Consider the following 19,534-nt stretch of genomic DNA (forward strand, 5'->3'; position numbering starts at 1 on the left):
TTAAGTATAGAGAATTTCAGTGAGGGATGGTGTTTTTTCATTTTGAGTGGTTGCTTTTTGCTTTCACAAATTTGGAAAATGTTTAGTTTCATATATTCATAATGAGAGGCATTATTATGATAAGTTAAGATTATATACTCTAGACTCACCTGTTCTGCAGATTTAAATACTCAATGGGAAGGAAAAGATTGAACATGCCATTTTAATTTTTGTAGATATACGCCTGTGGGGCGTTCCTTTTTCTCAGCTCCAGAAGGATATGACCACCCTCTGGGAGGGGGCAGGGAAGTTTGGTTTGGATTCCATCAGTCTGTTCGGCCTGCCATGTGGAAAATGATGCTTAATATTGATGGTAAGGGAATTAAAACCATATTCTGTGTTGGGTAGTTGATTTCTATATGGCCTGTGTGTGTGTGTCTGTATATATGTACATTTTATATGTAATTATATGTACTGGTGTCTTGAATTAATATTTGGACATATATTAAGACAAACTGGAAAAACCTTTATTTTTTATTACATTTCATTTAGAAATCCTTTGTATAGAACTTTTCCTGGAATGCTACTAAACATGAAGTAAGCAAATGAAAGCAAATGTAAAAGCCTTGACATGATCATCTGAGCAATTATAACTCATTTTTGTCCTTAACAATTATATAAGTCAGTATTTCACTATGAAATACATATTTTAAAGGAAGAGAAGTCTGTTGGTCTTGGTGACCCTTAGATTGTGCCTACTACTGATGTTTAATGTGGTGCTAATTGCATTCTCATTTTTAGGTGTTTTTTTTTTTAAGAATATTTTAAGTATATATAAAAGTAGAGAGACTAGTATGATAAACTGCTGCCTAGGTAGCCAATATCCAGACTGTCAGGATTTTTCTGCCTTTGCTTAAACTATGTACATTTCTTCCTCTACTGTAGTAATTTTAAATCAAATCCCATACAGCATGTTATTTTTTCCCTACTACAGTGTGCACCTCTAAAAATACGGATGTTTTCTTACACAGTCACAATGCCACTATCATATGTAAAAAATTTAATCATTTATTTGTAGTTTCTAATTCCCTGTCCATAATCAGATTTCCCTGATAGTCTCAAATATATCTTTCTATAGTTGGTTGGTTCTAATCAGGATCTAAACAAGATCCACACATCACATTTGGCTATTATGCCTTTTAAAAATGTAGTAGTCCCATTTCCTTCCCTCTAGTTTTGTTTTGTTTTTTCCTTTTTTGTGTCATTGACTTGTTGTAGAAACTTTCACTGTTCCTGTAGAATATCCAAAAATCTGGATTTGTCTTTTGTTTTCTTGTGGTGTCATTGTCTTCTTCCTCTATCCCCTATATTTCCTGAAAATGAAAGTTGGCCCTGTAAGCTCAATTCAATTCTGATTCATAAATGCTCTGTATTGTATCATATTAGGAGGCATATAGTATATAGTGGTCCCAACTTTAGTGGTACTAAGATTGCTTAGTATGTTCAGAGATCAGTAGGCCTGACCTCTCCATTGTAAATTTCCCAATCAGTCTTTCAGTCACTGATATTCCATTCGTTGATCATTGTTACCTGAGTCATTTATTTCACTAGGGATTACCAACTGGTATTTTTTCTAATTCTGTTATTCCTTTTACATTAGGTGGAATTCTTATGTGGAAAATCACATTGTCCTGTTGATAATTCATTGTCTTTGATAGCTTTCTTTCTGACACAGCAGAATTTTCCAGATTCATCCTGTATTTCCTCCTCTATACCTGGAATCAGCCATTCCTCCAAGGATCCCTGGGTCTTTCCAGATCAGTACATAGTTTTGTCATTATTTTCAGCTGCATTGTGGGGATACGTCGAGATGATGTATTTTTAAAGTCATCTTTAGGTGTATACTAGGGCTGGGTTTTTTTTGGGTTTTTTTGTTTGTTTGTTTTTGTTTTTTTTGCGGTACGCGGGCCTCTCGCTGTTGTGGCCTCTCCCGTTGTGGAGCACAGGCTCTGGACACGCAGGCTCAGCGGCCATGGCTCACGGGCCCAGCCACTCCACGGCATATGGGATCTTCCCAGACCGGGGCACGAATCCATGTCCCCTGCATCGGCAGGCGGACTCTCAACCACTGCGCCACCAGGGAAGACCAGGGCTGTTTTTAATTATTTTCCATTTCAGAACATCATTCATATATTTGTATTTTTCAGATAGATTCCAGGAGGTGAAATTGATGGGTCAATATATTTGTAATTTTGATTGTTACTGCCAGATTGCCCTCCACTGAGATTGTAAATATTTTGCATCAGTAAATGAGACTACCTGTTTCCCTATACCTTTGCCACTAGAGGTGTCAAACTCTAGATTTTTGTCCATCAGATTTACAAGAAATAGTTTCCTTATGTACTATTATTTTGCATTGGACCATCTTTTCACATATGTAAGGGCCACCTTATTTCTTTATGTCCTTTGCTCCTTTTTTTCTGTTGGATTTTTGGTCTTATTTACTGGGAGAGCTTTCTGAAATCAAGGAGATTAGCCCTTTGTGATATGAATTGCAAATATTATCCCTAGGTTGTTATTTGTCTTTTGATCTTTGGTGTGGTCTTGTTTTTGCTTTTTGTCATGTAGAAATTTGTCTTTTGGTGGGGCTGTGTGTTTCAGTCAGTCCTTTCTTTTATAACTTTTAATATCTTCTAGGGCTAGTCTCATTTTTCTCTTCAGGATTTCTAGGCCATTCTTACTTATCTCACTATATAAGCTTTAGAAATACCTTGTCAGAACTAGTGGTTATGGGAGGATGGACTGTTACTTTTACTGTGACCTCATTATATTTTTTAATTAAGTTACTGAGTCTTAAGATAGTGAGTCATTCTGTCCAAGAAAACACTATGCCTTTCCATTTGTTCAGGATTACTTTTGTTTACTTCAGGAGTGTTTTAAAGTTTTCCTCACATAAAATTTGCACATTTCTTATTATCATTCCTGGATATGTCCTCTCTCTCTTTTTTCCCTATTAAATGGGTTTATAGATTCTTACTGCTTATTGTTTATGTACATGAAGGCATTTAATTTCTGTATAGTAACTTTTTTCTCTCTGCCTTATTGAATTCCATTAACTTTTGAATGATTTCCTTGCAGTGTCTAGGTTATAATCATTTCATCTATGATGGTGATAGGTTTACATCTTCCTTTGGATTTTTATACCTCTAATATTTTTTATCAGATTATATTGACTAATTAGATAGGACAGTGTTAACCATTAGAGAGTAGTGGGCATCCTCTTTTTATTCCTTACTTTAGAAGGAATGCTTCCAGTGTTTCTGCATTAAATACATATATGTATATATATGTTTAGGAGCATCTGTTGGTTCCTATTTTATTGAGTACTTTTAATCAAGAATGGTTGTTGAATTTTGTCAGATGTCTTTTAGTGGCTATAGAGCTGATGGTATGATATTTCTCTTCTTTTTTAACAAACACTGAACTAAACTTGTATTTTTGGATTATTTTAATGTGATGCTAGAATCTGTTAGTTAATGCTTTACCTTTTTAATCAAATTGCAAAAAAGTAAGATTGATCTGATCTGCACTCTTCTCTTTTTTGTGCAGTCTTTTTCAAGTTTTGGTATTAATATTTTATTTCATAAAGAATTTAGAAGTTTCCCATTTTCTAAAATGTACAACAGTTTTTAAATAGTATTGAAATTATCAGCTCTTTTAAGATTTGGTAGAATTCCCCTGTAAAATCTTGTGGCCTGGTGTGTTTTGTTTTGTTTGGTGGGTAGCTCTTTTAAATCTTTCATTTATTTTGTGAAAAATCAGTCTGTTTAGACTCTCTGGATTCAGTTTTGGTAGCTTATATCTTACTAGAAATATATATTTTATCTATATCTAACGTATCTTTACTAAGTAGTTCCTTTTTTTTTTTTTAGTTTTGTCTACTTCTGTGGTTTATCCCCACAGTTTCTTTTTTATATTTGTGCTTTTTCCTTTTTACTCTTAATTAGGAGAGGTAGTTTAATCAACTAGTATTTTCTCCCCACCTCACCCCACCACCTCCCCCCACCAAAGAGCTTTTGAATTTTTTTCTTAGTTTTCTGGCTTTCTGTTTTCTGACTCCTTAATTTCTCTTTTTAGCTTTATAAATTTTTTCCTCCACTTTTCTTCAGTTAATTTAGTTGTTTTTCCTTACTTTTTTTTAAAATTTATTTTATTTATTTATTTATGGTTGCGTTGGGTCTTTGTTTCTGTGCGAGGGCTTTCTATAGTTGTGGCAAGCGGGGGCCGCTCTTCATCGCAGCGCGCGGGCCTCTCACTATCGCGGCCTCTCTTGTTGCGGAGCACAGGCTCCAGACGCGCAGGCTCAGTAATTGTGGCTCACGGGCCCAGTTGCTCTGCGGCATGTGGGATCTTCCCAGACCAGGGCTCGAACCCGTGTCCCCTGCATTGGCAGGCAGATTTTCAACCACTATGCCACCAGGGAAGCCCCTTTCCTTACTTTTTGAACTATATTAGTAACTCATTTAATTTCATTTTTTCTTATTAAAAAAAGTATTTAAAAAAATTATTTCGGGAATTCCCTGGTGGTCCAATGGTTGGGACTCCGCACTTTCACTGCTGAGGGCGTGGGTTCGATCCCTAGTCAGGAAACTAAGATCCTGCAGGCCGTGTGGCGTGGCCAAAGATAAAAACAAACAGAAACCCCAAAAAACCCAGTTATTTTTCTTCTTATCACTGTTTTAGCTATGTTCCAAAGCTTCTAATATCTAGTTTTTTATTATATTATTTTCTCAAAACACCACAGATTTCATTTGTATTTCCCATATTATCCAAATGTTGTTTGAGAGACTTTTTAAATTTTCATATTGAAGATCTTTTTATTTTCTGATTGTGTTATAAATTTCTAGTTTCATTGTGCTGTTAATCAGAGAATGTGGTTTGTATTTCTATTTTTAGAATTTATTGAGGGTTTTTTTTTTTTTAGTAACCTAATATATGGTCAGATTTTGTGAATGAAAGTTCAATAGCTATTTGAAAATAAGATATAATCATTTTTTAGGATAGAGTTAAATTAATATCCATCAGCACTTCAATTTTGATTATGTTGTTTAGATCATCTGTTTCCTTATTTATTTTTGTTTACTTGTCTCAGAATGGGAGAAATAAATTTAAATTTCCTATTGTATTTCTATTTCTTCTTATATTTCCACTTTCATGATGTTGCTGCTATAGTATTGGGAGCATATGTATACCTATCTGTATTCTTCATTGTGATTTATACCCTTTACAATGATAAAGTAACTTTTTTGTACTTTTGGGCCAAAAATCTGCATTGTCTAACAAAAGGATTATAATCCATGTGGTATGTTTTCTGTGCTTTTTAAATGCTAGTTCTGTTATTAGGAAAGTTTTTTTTTTTTCTCATCAGTGGTTACCTTCATACCTTCATATAATACTCATCTTTCTCTCTCTTTAAAGCAGTATCTTTTGCTTTCCTTAATGAGTAACATTTATATTAGCTTTATTCTTCTCCTTCCCTTCTTTCCTCCCTCTCCTTTTTTAACTAGTTTTAGCCAATATAGCATTATTTTATTGTTGTTATGATTTTGCTTAAATTTTATACTACTTGACTTTCAACTTTGACTCCTGTCTATTACTGTAAAATGCGATCAGTGAGTTTATGCTACTTTTTATGATTTTTCTGTTATTCATTTATTCGTATATATTACTGTTCCAGTGTTTTTTGAGCATGTTAACAGTTACATTCCATTCTGTCACCTGTATGTTCATTCGTTTTCATCTTAAATCTACAATTATATGTATTGGTGCTAATTGCAAATCCTTTTGCTAAAATTTTTCCTGTCATCTCTTGGTTGCAGTTTGTCCTCAAGTTGTTACTTCAGGAAGGGCTCATATGAGTAAGAGCTGAGTTTTTGCATATTGAAAACCATTTGTCTATAGCCTTATTCCTGAAGGACTGCTTGGCTAGACATAAAATGATTGAATCACACTTTTTTTTCATTCAATGTTTTCTTATTGAAGTATAGCTGATTTCCATGTTGTGGCAATCTCTGCCTGCACAGCAAAGTGACTCAGTTCTACACGTAGAGACAGACATGCTTTTTTAAAAAATATTCTTTTCCATTATGGTTTATCTGAATCACACTTTCTTGAGTTTCTTAAAGGTATTTTCCCACTGTCTTCTGACAATGAATGTTCAGTAGAGAAATATGATGTCAGCAGATTTTCTTTTCCCTAGAAGGGACCTGCTTTTTTTGTCTGGTTGGGGAAATATTTTTTACAATTATTTTATTAGATTTTTTTCTCAGTGTTGAGCATTTTGGGTCAGTTTTATTTAAAACATGGAATTCTCTTTGAAAATGTAGGTTCAACTCTTTTATTGTTTTTTTTAATCTGTTATTTTATTTTCTTTTTTTAAAAATTCCATCCTACTTGCTCCTTACTGTGCCTTTTGTGATATAATTTTTACCATTTGCTCATTGTATTTTAGTCTTCATTTTTTGAATTTGAAAAAGTCCTTTTCTTCCATTTCTTTCATGAGTTCTCAGTGCTTATTTCATCTTCTCTTAACTGTTTGTCTTTCCCCTTATTAGCTCTTAAATTTCTGCTCTGAGATCTTTCTTCATAGCTGCATTAAGAAGTTTTGAATTCATGTTAAAAGGTAGCGTTATAATTTTTTATCTACTTCGTGGTGGTATTTTCTGTTGAGTTTTCTTTGTCAGGGACGTTGTGCTGCTTTTTTACATGTTTTAAATGGTATTTTTTTATGGATACTTATCACTTTTGTTATTCGTATTTGAATGAGATGAGTTTTCCCAAATCACCTATTAGAAGAGACTGGAGTGGGAGAGGGAGGTGGGACAGGACATTAGGAGCAAGGTGGTTTTCCAGGTTTCTCTGCTCAAAGCCTCTGTCCTCTGTTGTTCTGATGGGTTCTTTCGTCAAAATAAAGCACATCTCTTTTGCCTCTGAGTAATATATGTTTAAGGAGTTTCTGCTAACAGGGGAATTCAGCTCCTGCCTTTTAAAGTGCCTGCTCAAACATTAGCAATTAGAGAATTTCTGAAGGGTACATGGTAGTTCATTGTACTATTCTTTTAACTTTTCTCCAAGTTTGACATTATAGAGGAAAAATGCAAGCCTTGGTTTTAAAAGGGTAATCCTATCTGGGATCTGTCACTTCTAGTTCACCCTCTACTCACTCTCATGACACTTTCTACACCTCCTTTCTCTACTTCCTTCTGAGATTTCCCCCATTCAATCTCAGAACTAAACATTGCAGTTCCCACTTAGAATAGGACCCTCTCTCTCTAGAGTGAAAATTTACTCTTGCCCCACTAGGCTTTCTTTCATCTTTCATGTGTTTCTCCCTTGCATAGGTTCTACTAGTCCCAAGTACTTTGGGCCATATTTACTTACAATTTGGCATTTTCAGGTTTTTATTGTCTCCTAGGTTCATTGAAGATGTAGGGGTTTTTTTCCTTTTCTTTTCTCTCTTTTTTACATTATCTTTGTTGCTCTGTATTGAGTTCTAGGAGGAAAGTGGGAAATTTTGGAAATAAATTGCTGCTATTTTCCTATGGGAACTTAAAGTTCAGCTTTGGATATTACTAAAAAATAATTTCTAAATAACCCATTGGTTGAAGAAATCACAAATTTTAAATATTTTGAACTGAAGAGTATTGAAAATAGTACATATCAGAATTGGTATGATTAGCTAAAGCAATGCTTAGAGAGAATTTAAAACCTTAAATTAAATGCCTATTAGAAAAGAAGAAAAGCATCAATAACCTATACATTCATCTTAATAAGTTAGAAAAATATCATAATTAAATGCAAAGAAAAATAGAAGGAAATAAGAGTTAAAAACAGAAAATAATGAAATAGAAAATAAATTTACCTCTATCCTGTAGGTAGGAAGACTTCAAAAGTTTTTAAGAAGGATAGTGACATGATCATATTTGTTTTCCAGAAAGAGACCTCTGGCAGCAGTGTGGAGAATAGATAGAGGAGAAAAAAACTAATCTGAGAAACCAGTTAGGAGGCTTTTTCAATCACTAGTTCAGGTAAGAGATGGTGATGGTCTAATGTGGGATGGAGAGGAAGGAACATATTACAAAGATTAAGTTGAAAAACTAGGTTTAAAAACCATGTCCAGAAAAAAACTTTGGGTATAGTTACTGGTACATGGAACTGATTGGAAATGAATAGACCAGAAGGTTTACTAGGTTTTTGAAGGAATTGGTTTTTGGAAGTAAAGCTACAATCTTAGTGTATTAGGTTCAACCAGAGAAGCAGAACCGGTAGGAGACACATAGAGAGAGAGAGCGATTGGGCTTACACAGTTGTAGGGGCTAGCTAGTCAAGTCTGAAATCCTTAGGGTAGGCTATCAGGAAGGGCAGGCTAGAACACATGGGTATGGGCTGTAGCTGCTGTCCATAGGTAGAATTTCTTCTCTCTCTTGGGGATACCTCAGCCCCATTTTTAAGGCCTTTCAACTGACTGAATGAGGCCAACTCAGATTATCCAGGATAATATCCCTTTAATTACATCTATAAAATACCTTCACAGCAATACCTAGATTAGTGTTTGATTGAATAACTGACAAGTAGTAGCCTAGCCAAATTGACATATTAAAAATAAAAAAACAAAACCCTATACTTGGCCTATAGAATTTTATGATTATTCAGTCTTTGAAACAACCTTCATATTCCCAAACCTTCAGTGACTGTGCTAGCTAACTGTGCTGGCTTTTATAAACTAGCTTTCAAGAAGGGCATACTCACCAACATACATTCAGAATAGTGACTCATTCATACCAGGTATGAGTGATAATACTGAATATGGGAGGTAGGTCTGCTGTTGCTGGTTAGCTGGCAGTATATACCATGTATAAATATGTCAAATGTAAATATGTCTATAGCTTGAGGATTCTATGGAACGTAAGGACAGAGTCATGTAGTATGTAGTTGGAAATGCAGATGTGAAAATCTGTAGTGATGTGAGCTAAAAGTAAAAGTTTTGGGACTCCTTAGTATATAAATCCATATTTGAAACTCTGAAAATGGAAAAACTTTAGAAATAGTATTTAGATTGAAAACAGGAATGAAAAGGATAGAGCCATGGAGAATACTAGCATTTAAGGAAGGAAGAGGAACCAGTGAGCAGTTAATGATTATCACAGGCAGTATGAGAGCCAAGAAATGGTGTCAAGGAAGCCAAGGGAGGAAACATATTCAGAGAGTAGATTTTACAGTTAAGCAGCAGAGCTTTTCCAGTAAAATCAAGAGTAAGACAAGGATGTCAGTACTATGATATTTAGTCACTATTGTGTTTGCTAACTTCTGTTCTTCTTACAGGTTTCAGTCTACATGTTACTTCCTTGAGAAGCAGTATTTGACACCCTTCTTGCCCCCCATCCAGCCATTCCCCCAAGTCTGAGTTAGGTATTTCTCTTATGTATTCCCATAGTACAGTATACTTCCCCTGTAATACCATGTGTCACCTTGAATTATAAGTGTTTATTATTCTTTGTCTCCTGTTAGAATGAAAGCTCCATGAAGCTAGGGACTGTCCATCTTATTCACCAGTCTACCTCCATGCCTGGCACAACTCTTGGTCATACTAAGCAAGGAATGAATAAATAAAACCAAGAACATGGAGGAGGAGTATCTAATTGAGCCTGGAAAGTTAGAAAAATATTTGTAGAAGTAAATGATGTCTTAACTGAGCTTTAGAAAATGTGATGACATTGAGAGTTTGGGTTGAAAAGGGGATACACAGGAATAAAAGATTTCTGAGAGGTCTCTAAAATATAAAACTTTATTGAAAGATATAAGTGAAGATCTGAATGAAAGAAATATATTAGGCTTATTGAGAAGACTGTTTGATAAGATGTCAGTTCTCCCAAAATTAATCTGTAAATGCAATTTCAAGTAAAATCTCTATCAGGTATATTGTGAAACTTGATAAGTCAATATTAAGATTTATGTGGAAAAAATAAGTGACGATGAAAAATCAATATAATTTTAAAGAAGAGTAAAGAAGGAGGAGTTGCCCTCCTTATGTTAAAACTGTAACAATTTTAGCACACCTTTTAAACTGCAGGGACAGACAGATTAATGAAGCAGAATATAAAGCCTAGAAATAAGCTGTGTGGGGGGGGGCGGTATGGAAACTTTGTTGATATTAAGTTGGCATTTCAAATCACTGAGGAAAGAGTAAAATGTTTAATAAATGGTGTTTATGCAGTTGTTAACTATATGAAAAAAATAATTAGACCCATCTCACATCATATCCCAAATTTATTTCTAAGTGGATTGTAATCTAAAATTTGTCAAGCAAAACTTTAAAATTTTGTCAGGGACTTCCCTGGTGGTCCAGTGGTTAAGACTCCATGCTTCCAATGCAGGGTGCTCAGGTTCCGTCCCGGGTCGGGGAACTAAAATCCTGTATGCCGTGTGGTGCGGCCAAAATAAAAAATAAGATAAGATTCATTCAGAGAAAAAGTAAGAGAATATCTCTAATATTGAACAAAATGTAAAATGTATAAATCATAATAGAAAATACTGATAAGCTTGGCTCTGTCAAAGTTTAAAACTTATAAATACATAAACAAAGTTAAAATGCTAGAAGAATATTTACAGCATATATAACCAAGAGCTTTATGGGATATAAGGCAATCAGTAAAAAAAAAAAAAAAATAGGTAATTCACAAAAGAGGAAACACAGATAGCCAATAGAAAATCAGATTCTCTACACATTTTTCTCAAGTGCTCATGGAACATTCTCCAGGATAGATCATATCTTGGGTCACAAATCAAGCCTTGGTAAATTTAAGAAAATTGAAATTGTATCAAGTATCTTTTCCGACCACAATGCTATGAGACTAGATATCAATTACAGGAAAAGAGCTGTAAAAAATACAAACACATGGAGGCTAAACAATACACTACTTAATAACGAAGTGATCACTGAAGAAATCAAAGAGGAAATTAAAAAATACCTAGAAACAAATGACAATGGAGACACGACGACCCAAAACCTATGGGATGCAGCAAAAGCAGTTCTAAGAGGGAAGTTTATAGCAATACAATCCCACCTTAAGAAACAGGAAACATCTCGAATAAACAACCTAACCTTGCACCTAAAGCAATTAGAGAAAGAAGAACAAAAACATCCCAAAGTTAGCAGAAGGAAAGAAATCATAAAAATCAGATCAGAAATAAATGAAAAAGAAATGAAGGAAACGATAGCAAAGATCAATAAAACTAAAAGCTGGTTCTTTGAGAAGATAAACAAAATTGATAAACCATTAGCCAGACTCATCAAGAAAAAAAGGGAGAAGACTCAAATCAATAGAATTAGAAATGAAAAAGGAGAAGTAACAACTGACACTACAGAAATACAAAAGATCATGAGAGATTACTATAAGCAACTCTATGCCAATAAAATGGACAACCTGGAAGAAATGGACAAATTCTTAGAAATGCACAACCTGCCAAGACTGAATCAGGAAGAAATAGAAAATATGAACAGACCAATCACAAGCACTGAAATTGAAACTGTGATAAAAAATCTTCCAACAAACAAAAGCCCAGGACCAGATGGCTTCACAGGCGAATTCTATCAAGCATTTAGAGAAGAGCTAACACCTATCCTTCTGAAACTCTTCCAAAATATAGCAGAGGGAGGAACACTCCCAAACTCATTCTACGAGGCCACCATCACCTTGATACCAAAACCAGGCAAGGATGTCACAAAGAAAGAAAACTACAGGCCAATATCACTGATGAACATAGATGCAAAAATCCTCAACAAAATACTAGCAAACAGAATCCAACAGCACATTAAAAGGATCATACACCATGATCAAGTGGGGTTTATTCCAGGAATGCAAGGATTCTTCAATATACGCAAATCAATCAACGTGATACACCATATTAACAAACTGAAGGAGAAAAACCATATGATCATCTCAATAGATGCAGAGAAAGCTTTCGACAAAATTCAACACCCATTTATGATAAAAACCCTGCAGAAAGTAGGCATAGAGGGAACTTTCCTCAACATAATAAAGGCCATATATGACAAACCCACAGCCAGCATCGTCCTCAATGGTGAAAAACTGAAACCATTTCCACTAAGATCAGGAACTAGACAAGGTTGCCCACTTTCACCACTCTTATTCAACCTAGTTTTGGAAGTTTTAGCCACAGCAATCAGAGAAGAAAAGGAAATAAAAGGAATCCAAATTGGAAAAGAAGAAGTAAAGCTGTCACTGTTTGCAGATGACATGATACTATACATAGAGAATCCTAAAGATGCTACCAGAAAACTACTAGAGTTAATCAATGAATTTGGTAAAGTTGCAGGATACAAAATTAATGCACAGAAATCTCTGGCATTCCTATATACTGATGATGAAAAATCTGAAAGTGAAATCAAGGAAACACTCCCATTTACCATTGCAACAAAAAGAATAAAATATCTAGGAATAAACCTACCTAAGGAGACAAAAGACCTGTATGCAGAAAATTATAAGACACTGATGAAAGAAATTAAAGATGATACAAATAGATGGAGAGATGTACCATGTTCTTGGATTGGAAGAATCAACATTGTGAAAATGACTCTACTACCCAAAGCAATCTACAGGTTCAATGCAATCCCTATCAAACTACCACTGGCATTTTTCACAGAACTAGAACAAAAAATTTCACAATTTGTATGGAAACACAAAAGACCCCGAATAGCCAAAGCAATCTTGAGAACGAAAAATGGAGCTGGAGGAATCAGGCTCCCTGACTTCAGACTATACTACAAAGCTACAGTAATCAAGACAGTATGGTACTGGCACAAAAACAGAAAGATAGATCAATGGAACAGGATAGAAAGCCCAGAGTTAAACGCACGGACATATGGTCACCTTATCTTTGATAAAGGAGGCAGGAATGTACAGTGGAGAAAGGACAGTCTCTTCAATAAGTGGTGCTGGGAAAACTGGATAGGGACATGTAAAAGTATGAGATTAGATCACTCCCTAACACCATACACAAAAATAAGCTCAAAATGGATTAAAGACCTAAATGTAAGGCCAGACACTATCAAACTCTTAGAGGAAAACATAGGCAGAACACTCTATGACATAAATCACAGCAAGATCCTTTTTGACCCACCTCCTAGAGAAATGGAAATAAAGACAAAAATAAACACATGGGACCTAATGAAACTTAAAAGCTTTTGCACAGCAAAGGAAACCATAAACAAGACCAAAAGACAACCCTCAGAATGGGAGAAAATATTTGCAAATGAAGCAACTGACAAAGGATTAATCTCCAAAATTTATAAGCAGCTCATGCAGCTCAATAACAAAAAAACAAACAACCCAATCCAAAAATGGGCAGAAGACCTAAATAGACATTTCTCCACAGAAGATATACAGACTGCCAACAAACACATGAAAGGATGCTCAACATCTTTACTCATTAGAGAAATGCAAATCAAAACTACAATGAGATATCATCTCACACCAGTCAGAATGGCCATCATCAAAAAATCTAGAAACAATAAATGCTGGAGAGGGTGTGGAAAAAAGGGAACACTCTTGCACTGCTGGTGGGAATGTGAATTGGTACAGCCCCTATGGAGAACGGTATGGAGGTTCCTTAAAAAATTACAAATAGAACTACCATATGACCCAGCAATCCCACTACTGGGCATATACCCTGAGAAAACCATAATTCAAAAAGAGACATGTACCAAAATGTTCATAGCAGCCCTATTTACAATAGCCCGGAGATGGAAACAACCTAAGTGTCCATCATCGGATGAATGGATAAAGAAGATGTGGCACATATATACAATGGAATATTACTCAGCCATAAAAAGAAATGAAATTGAGCTATTTGTAATGAGGTGGATAGACCTAGAGTCTGTCATACAGAGTGAAGTAAGTCAGAAAGAGAAAGACAAATACTGTATGCTAACACATATATATGGAATTTAAGAAAAAAAATGTCATGAAGAACATAGGGGTAAGACAGGAATAAAGACACAGACCTACTAGAGAATGGACTTGAGGATATGGGGAGGGGGAAGGGTAAGCTGTGACAAAGTGAAAGAGCGGCATGGACATATATACACTACCAAATGTGAGGTAGATAGCTAGTGGGAAGCAGCCGCATAGCACAGGGAGATCAGCTCGGTACTTTGTGACCGCCTGGAGGGGTGGGATAGGGAGGGTGGGAGGGAGACGCAAAAGGGAGGGGATATGGAAACATATGTATATGTATAACTGATTAAATTTGTTATAAAGCAAAAAAAAAAAAAAAAAAAAAAGAAAATCAGATTCTCAAATTCATTAGTAATCAGGAAAATGCAAGTGAAATCAGTACCGTTTCACACCTATCAGATTTATAAAAATTTAAGTCTTATATCAAATGTTGGTGAGGCTAAAGTATAAGGAACTATCATGCACTGTTTATAGGTGTATGATTTGATACAACTACTTTAGAGGCAGTTTTCAATATCTAGTAAAGATGAAATTGAACATGTCTTAAAACCTTAATATACCATAGAGGTATCTTGCAAAAACTGAGACATTATTTGTAATAGCAGAAAATTGGAAACAGCCTGATTCCTGTCAATAACAGAATAAGTAAACATTGGAGTGAGTACATAAATTGTTATATTGTGGTATACTATGTAACAGTTAAATGAATGAACCAGGTCTACATGTATCAACATGGATTATTATTGAAAACAATGTTGGGGGGATGATCAAATAGCAAAAGGTTATGTTACTACTTATGTGAATTTTGTTTTTTAAGTATATACTGGATACATACAAATGCAGTAAAATTATTAAAACATAGATGGCGGTGCTTTGTGACCACCTAGAGGGGTGGTATAGGGAGGGTGGGAGGGAGACGCAAGAGGGAGGAGATATGGGTGTATATGTATATGTATAGCTGATTCATTTTGTTATAAAGCAGAAACTAACACACCATTGTAAAGCAATTTTACTTCAATAAAGATGTTAAAAAAAACAGAAAAAAACAAACCATAAAAACATAGATGGGACAAATACACACCAGTTTCAATATAGTGGTTCCCTTTAGGAAGAAGGAAGGAAAGAAGGAAGAGGAATGAAATAGTTTGGTTGGGATAGGGAGAAGAGATAGACCTATAAGGCTATATGTCTCAGGAAACATGTGACAGTATGTTTATTTGTGTGAACAAAGTGTGTAGATAATTTCAGGTGCCACTGTGAAGCAAAGAAACAAAAAGATCTGTGTTATCTTAATGAAATGAAATAAAAGCTAAAATTTTATTTTATTTTATTAATTTATTTATTTATTAATTTTTGGCTGCATTGAGTCTTCGTTGCTGCACACGGGCTTTCTTTAGTTGGGGCGAGCGGGGGCTACTCTTCGTTGCAGTGCACGGACTTCTCCTTGTGGTGGCTTCTCTTGTTGGGAGCACGGGCTCTAGATGCGTGGGCTTCAGTAGTTGTGGCACGTGAGCCTCAGTAGTTGCAGCTTGTGGACTCTAGAGCTCAGGCTCAGTAGTTGTGGCACACGGGCTTAGTTGCTCCGCGGCACGTGGGATCTTCCTCGACCAGGGCTCAAACCCGTGTCCCCTGCATTGGCAGGTAGATTCTTAACCACTGCGCCACCAGGGAAGTCCCAAAGCCTAAAATTTTAAATGGGTTTATTCTTATGAGACTGACGTGCTGCCTACTGTGCTAAGAAGGCACTTAAATGAGTTTATTTTTAAATTGTCAATAATATATAATGCTGCTGTGAAAAATAATGAGGGAAAATATTACACTGCCCACCTTACTTGCTTATATTTCCCTTCTTGTTTGTGTGGTTTTGATTTTGCAACCCTTCCACTTGGTATATTGCACTGAACAAAATAGTCTTTATTGAACTTGAAATCAACCAGAGAAGATTAGTATTGAGCAATACAATGAGTACTATGAGGAAGTACTAAGTGCAGTGGGACTGTGTAACAAAGGGATCCATTCTAGTCTCAGTGTTCAAGGAACTTTTCTCTGAGGAAGTGACAGGTGGGAGCTAGGTGAAATTTGTGGTGGAGATAAGCATGGAACAGTACTTTAAGAAAGCAAGCAATTTAATTCTAATTGTGTGACTTAATCTTGTCTTCAAAATGATTGTTTTCATGGTGTTTAATATCCTAACTCTCAACTGTGTAACTTTAATGAATTTTACCAATCTTAGACACACAAAAAAATTTTTTTTCACATTTCATTATCTCTGAAATCAGGAGATGTCTTGCAGTAGATGGTTTGTCACAGTTGAATTGGCAAATTTCTCTTTTAGGATACATACAATACTGCGGTACCTTACCATAATTGGCATTTTAGAGTCAGTGAAATGCAGAATATTTTTTTAGGTTGGCCTGCCTTTAGGCCTAACTCATTTGCAACTTGCATTTAATTTTTGTAACTATGCATTTTAAGAGCATCAGAGTGAATCTGGGGAATTCCCTGGTGGTCCAGTGATTAGGATTCCGCACTTTGACTGCCGAGGGCACAGGTTCAGTCCTTGGTCAGGGAACTAAGATCTCACAAGCTGTGCAACACAGCCACAAAAGAGTGAATCTGGTGTTTATTAGTTGTATGTCCCTGAAGATATTTTTGTTTACCACAGGCAGAATGCTAAACATTTTACATTAATTACAGTCGGCCCTTGTCACCTGGGTACCATGTATACTGAGGGCCGACTGTATTATGTCATTTTTTTATAAGGGACTTGAGCATCCACTGACTTCTGATATCCAAAGGGAGTCCTAGAACGAATCTCCCCCAGGAACCAAAAGACAACTGTATCTCCTATGAACTTCATCACAGTTGTATGAGTTAAGTGATACCCCCCAACTGAAGTTTAGAGACAAAATCTAAACTTTCTCTAAAGTGACTTTCTCCCTCGAAATGTCACAGTTTGTATTTTATATTTTTATTAATGTATTGTTATATGTAATATAACCTATTAAAGGTATATTTAGATATAACTATATTTGAGGCACAATAGTTTATATTTAAATGATAGAGGTCAATTTTTCTGATTCCAGAGATTATGCCCTTAATATTCACAGCTCTTTACTGGATCCTTTAAGAGGCAAGATTCCTGGCAGACACATCTCAGACCCAGGACATCTGAGTTGAGAAATGTTTTTTATTTTTATATACTTTATTTACTTCCTTGTGCTTTTCAGTAAAAAGTAGCTTTCTATAAAACATTCACTATTTTGCTGCTAGAAGAAAGTAGTCGTAATATATAAATGGTTGTAGAATTTGGTAATTATAATTTATGCTGCTTATGAGTCAAAAGTTCTCACTGAATATGCTTCCTTTGCAAGGAAAACAGATTTCTAATAAGTAATTTATTAATCACAATATCAGTGTTGCTTGCTTCATATGTTTGTCTTAAGTTCAGGTATAAGATCCCTAAGGTTAAGAAATAATTTGATTTTTACAGTATTCAATTAGTCCTCAGAAGTAGATCAAAGCAGAATATTTCTTTAGGGTGAAAGGTCAGGCAGCAGGGCAGGAACTTTATCAACGCTGGTCAAGCTCAGCCAAGTAAAGATACTTGTATCAGGCTTTTCTAGTCTATCCTCACATTAGAAAAAGAGTATAATGGCAGCAGGAATTTCAGTGATAGTCTAATCAAATCTGTTTCTTGATCCATACTGCTTCAGTCTGATAGAGTATGTTCATATTTGGTGCACAGCTGTCCTCTTGGGATCAAACTTCACTATCTGTATCCCTTCCTACCCCTCCCCTCTTTTTTAGAAGTTTCATGAGAAAAGGGTACACAAGAGGCAAAAATTTTTGATGCCTTACACATTGGAAAATGTATCAACAAACTAAATGAAAGTTCAGCTGGGTTTCTATGTTGGAAATAATTTTCCTTCATAAATTTGAAAGTGGTGCTCCACTTTTTAAATAGCTTTAGTGAGGTTTTGTTTCCCTTGTATTACTTTACTTTCTGGAAAATTTACTTACCTTCGTCTTCTAACCCCCTTCGCTTTTTAAAATTTCTAATCGTTCTTTTTTATCTCCTGAATGTTATTTTATAGTAGCATACTATTCTTGTTTCATATATGGTAGTATCTTCTCTAGGCTCACTGTAGATAATTTATTTTGGGGTATTATTTTTCTTAGGCTTATGCTTCCTCCAAATTCTTTTTTTGTTTGTTTGTTTGTTTTGATCATTATCCTCCATTTTGGAAGCTTCCCTCAAGTATATAGTAACCTTGATTATTTATTCATGATGCATTGGGACTCTAAAACACTGACTAGATGCTTTGAATTCATCAGTGGAGGCTGTTTACTTTGAGCTTTATCATAGGGTGATTTGATTGGGCTGATGTTGGGGAACCTATAATGTTAGTTTATCCTTAGGTCTTACCTGGTCAAATTACCCAAAGATGAGCCTTCCAAACTCCTGCTTGAAGGGTAATAGTCTTCATTACCTGCGATCTGGAAGCCAAGTTGGGGATTCTGGCTTGGGGAATGTCTGCATTCAGCATTTAATATTTATAGTCATTTAATTCCTTGTTTTGGGTACAGTCCTGTGCCCTTAATAGTGCCTGACATCCTCCCTCCAAAAGTCTTTTACTTTTTCCAGAGAATAGACCTACAGTTTATGCCAGGATAAAGACGAGGCAGTTGTTCCGCAATGTGAATGGAGCTGAACAAGGGACCTAGGATTCTACCTGCTTCTCAAACAGCTTTCCTCTTCATTTTTCTGTACTACCCCCATCTTTTTATCACCAGTTTCAGAGGTACCTAGTACTGCCATTTCTCGCGCCTTCTGAGGATTCTATCTGCTATGTCAGTTACAACTTGTCTACTTGCTTTTCATCTTCTAAAATGTTGGTGCATTTTCTGTTTTCTGTTCTCCCGTCCTTCTAGGTTTATGTCTTTTTTTCTTTTTTTCTTTCTTTCTTTCTTTTAATTCCTTACCATGGTTATAGTGGAGTTTGAGGAAGGAATGAAATGAGCTGCTTGTGGTTCCTCTGCCATCCTAACCCAGGATCTGTTCTTAAAAGGCAGAGGCTTTGTCTGAGTCATCTTTAAATTCCAACCCACAAAGGAGTCCCTGATACAGTAGGTACTTGATGAATGTTTCAATGGATGGTTAAGTCTTGTTTTACATCTGTAAAACTCAGTAACAAGTTTGTGCTAGAGGCCTAGTTTCTTGCCATCTGGACCTCTCTACAGGGCTGGTTAAGTGTCGTCATGATATTGTGGCTGGCTTCCTCTGGAGCAAGTAATCCATGATAGAGCAAGACAAAAGCTGTAATGACATTAAGGCCTAGCATTGAAAGCTATATTCTGCCAGTTTTGTAATGTCTTATTAGTTATATAAACCAGTTATATTCAGTGTAGGAGAGACACAAACGTGCAAATCCCATGAGGCAAGACTTATTATTAGGGACCGTCTCAGAGGCAGGCTAGCACACACAGTTTCTATCTTAAGGTAGAAGAAGAACAAA

The 19,534-nt window shown here is 35.6% G+C and overlaps 1 protein-coding gene across 4 annotated transcripts in view; it reads left to right on the forward strand.

The window, feature by feature from the left end:
- AGO3 (argonaute RISC catalytic component 3) overlaps positions 1-19,534 on the forward strand; it is a 122,458-nt gene that overhangs the window by 42,820 nt on the left and 60,104 nt on the right. For 2 of the 4 annotated variants that reach the window (XM_082615311.1, XM_082615312.1), the window contains exon 5: positions 216-352. In XM_082615311.1, coding sequence (XP_082471437.1) covers positions 216-352 — 137 coding nt within the window. Of the gene's footprint in view, positions 1-215; positions 353-7,991; positions 8,067-9,369; positions 9,443-19,534 lie in introns of those variants that run through there. The other 2 variants (XM_082615314.1, XM_082615313.1) reach the window with 2 other exon arrangements.

This window comes from Mesoplodon mirus (genome assembly GCF_964341445.2).
Source record: "Mesoplodon mirus genome assembly, chromosome: 3".
Lineage (NCBI taxonomy): Eukaryota > Metazoa > Chordata > Mammalia > Artiodactyla > Ziphiidae > Mesoplodon > Mesoplodon mirus.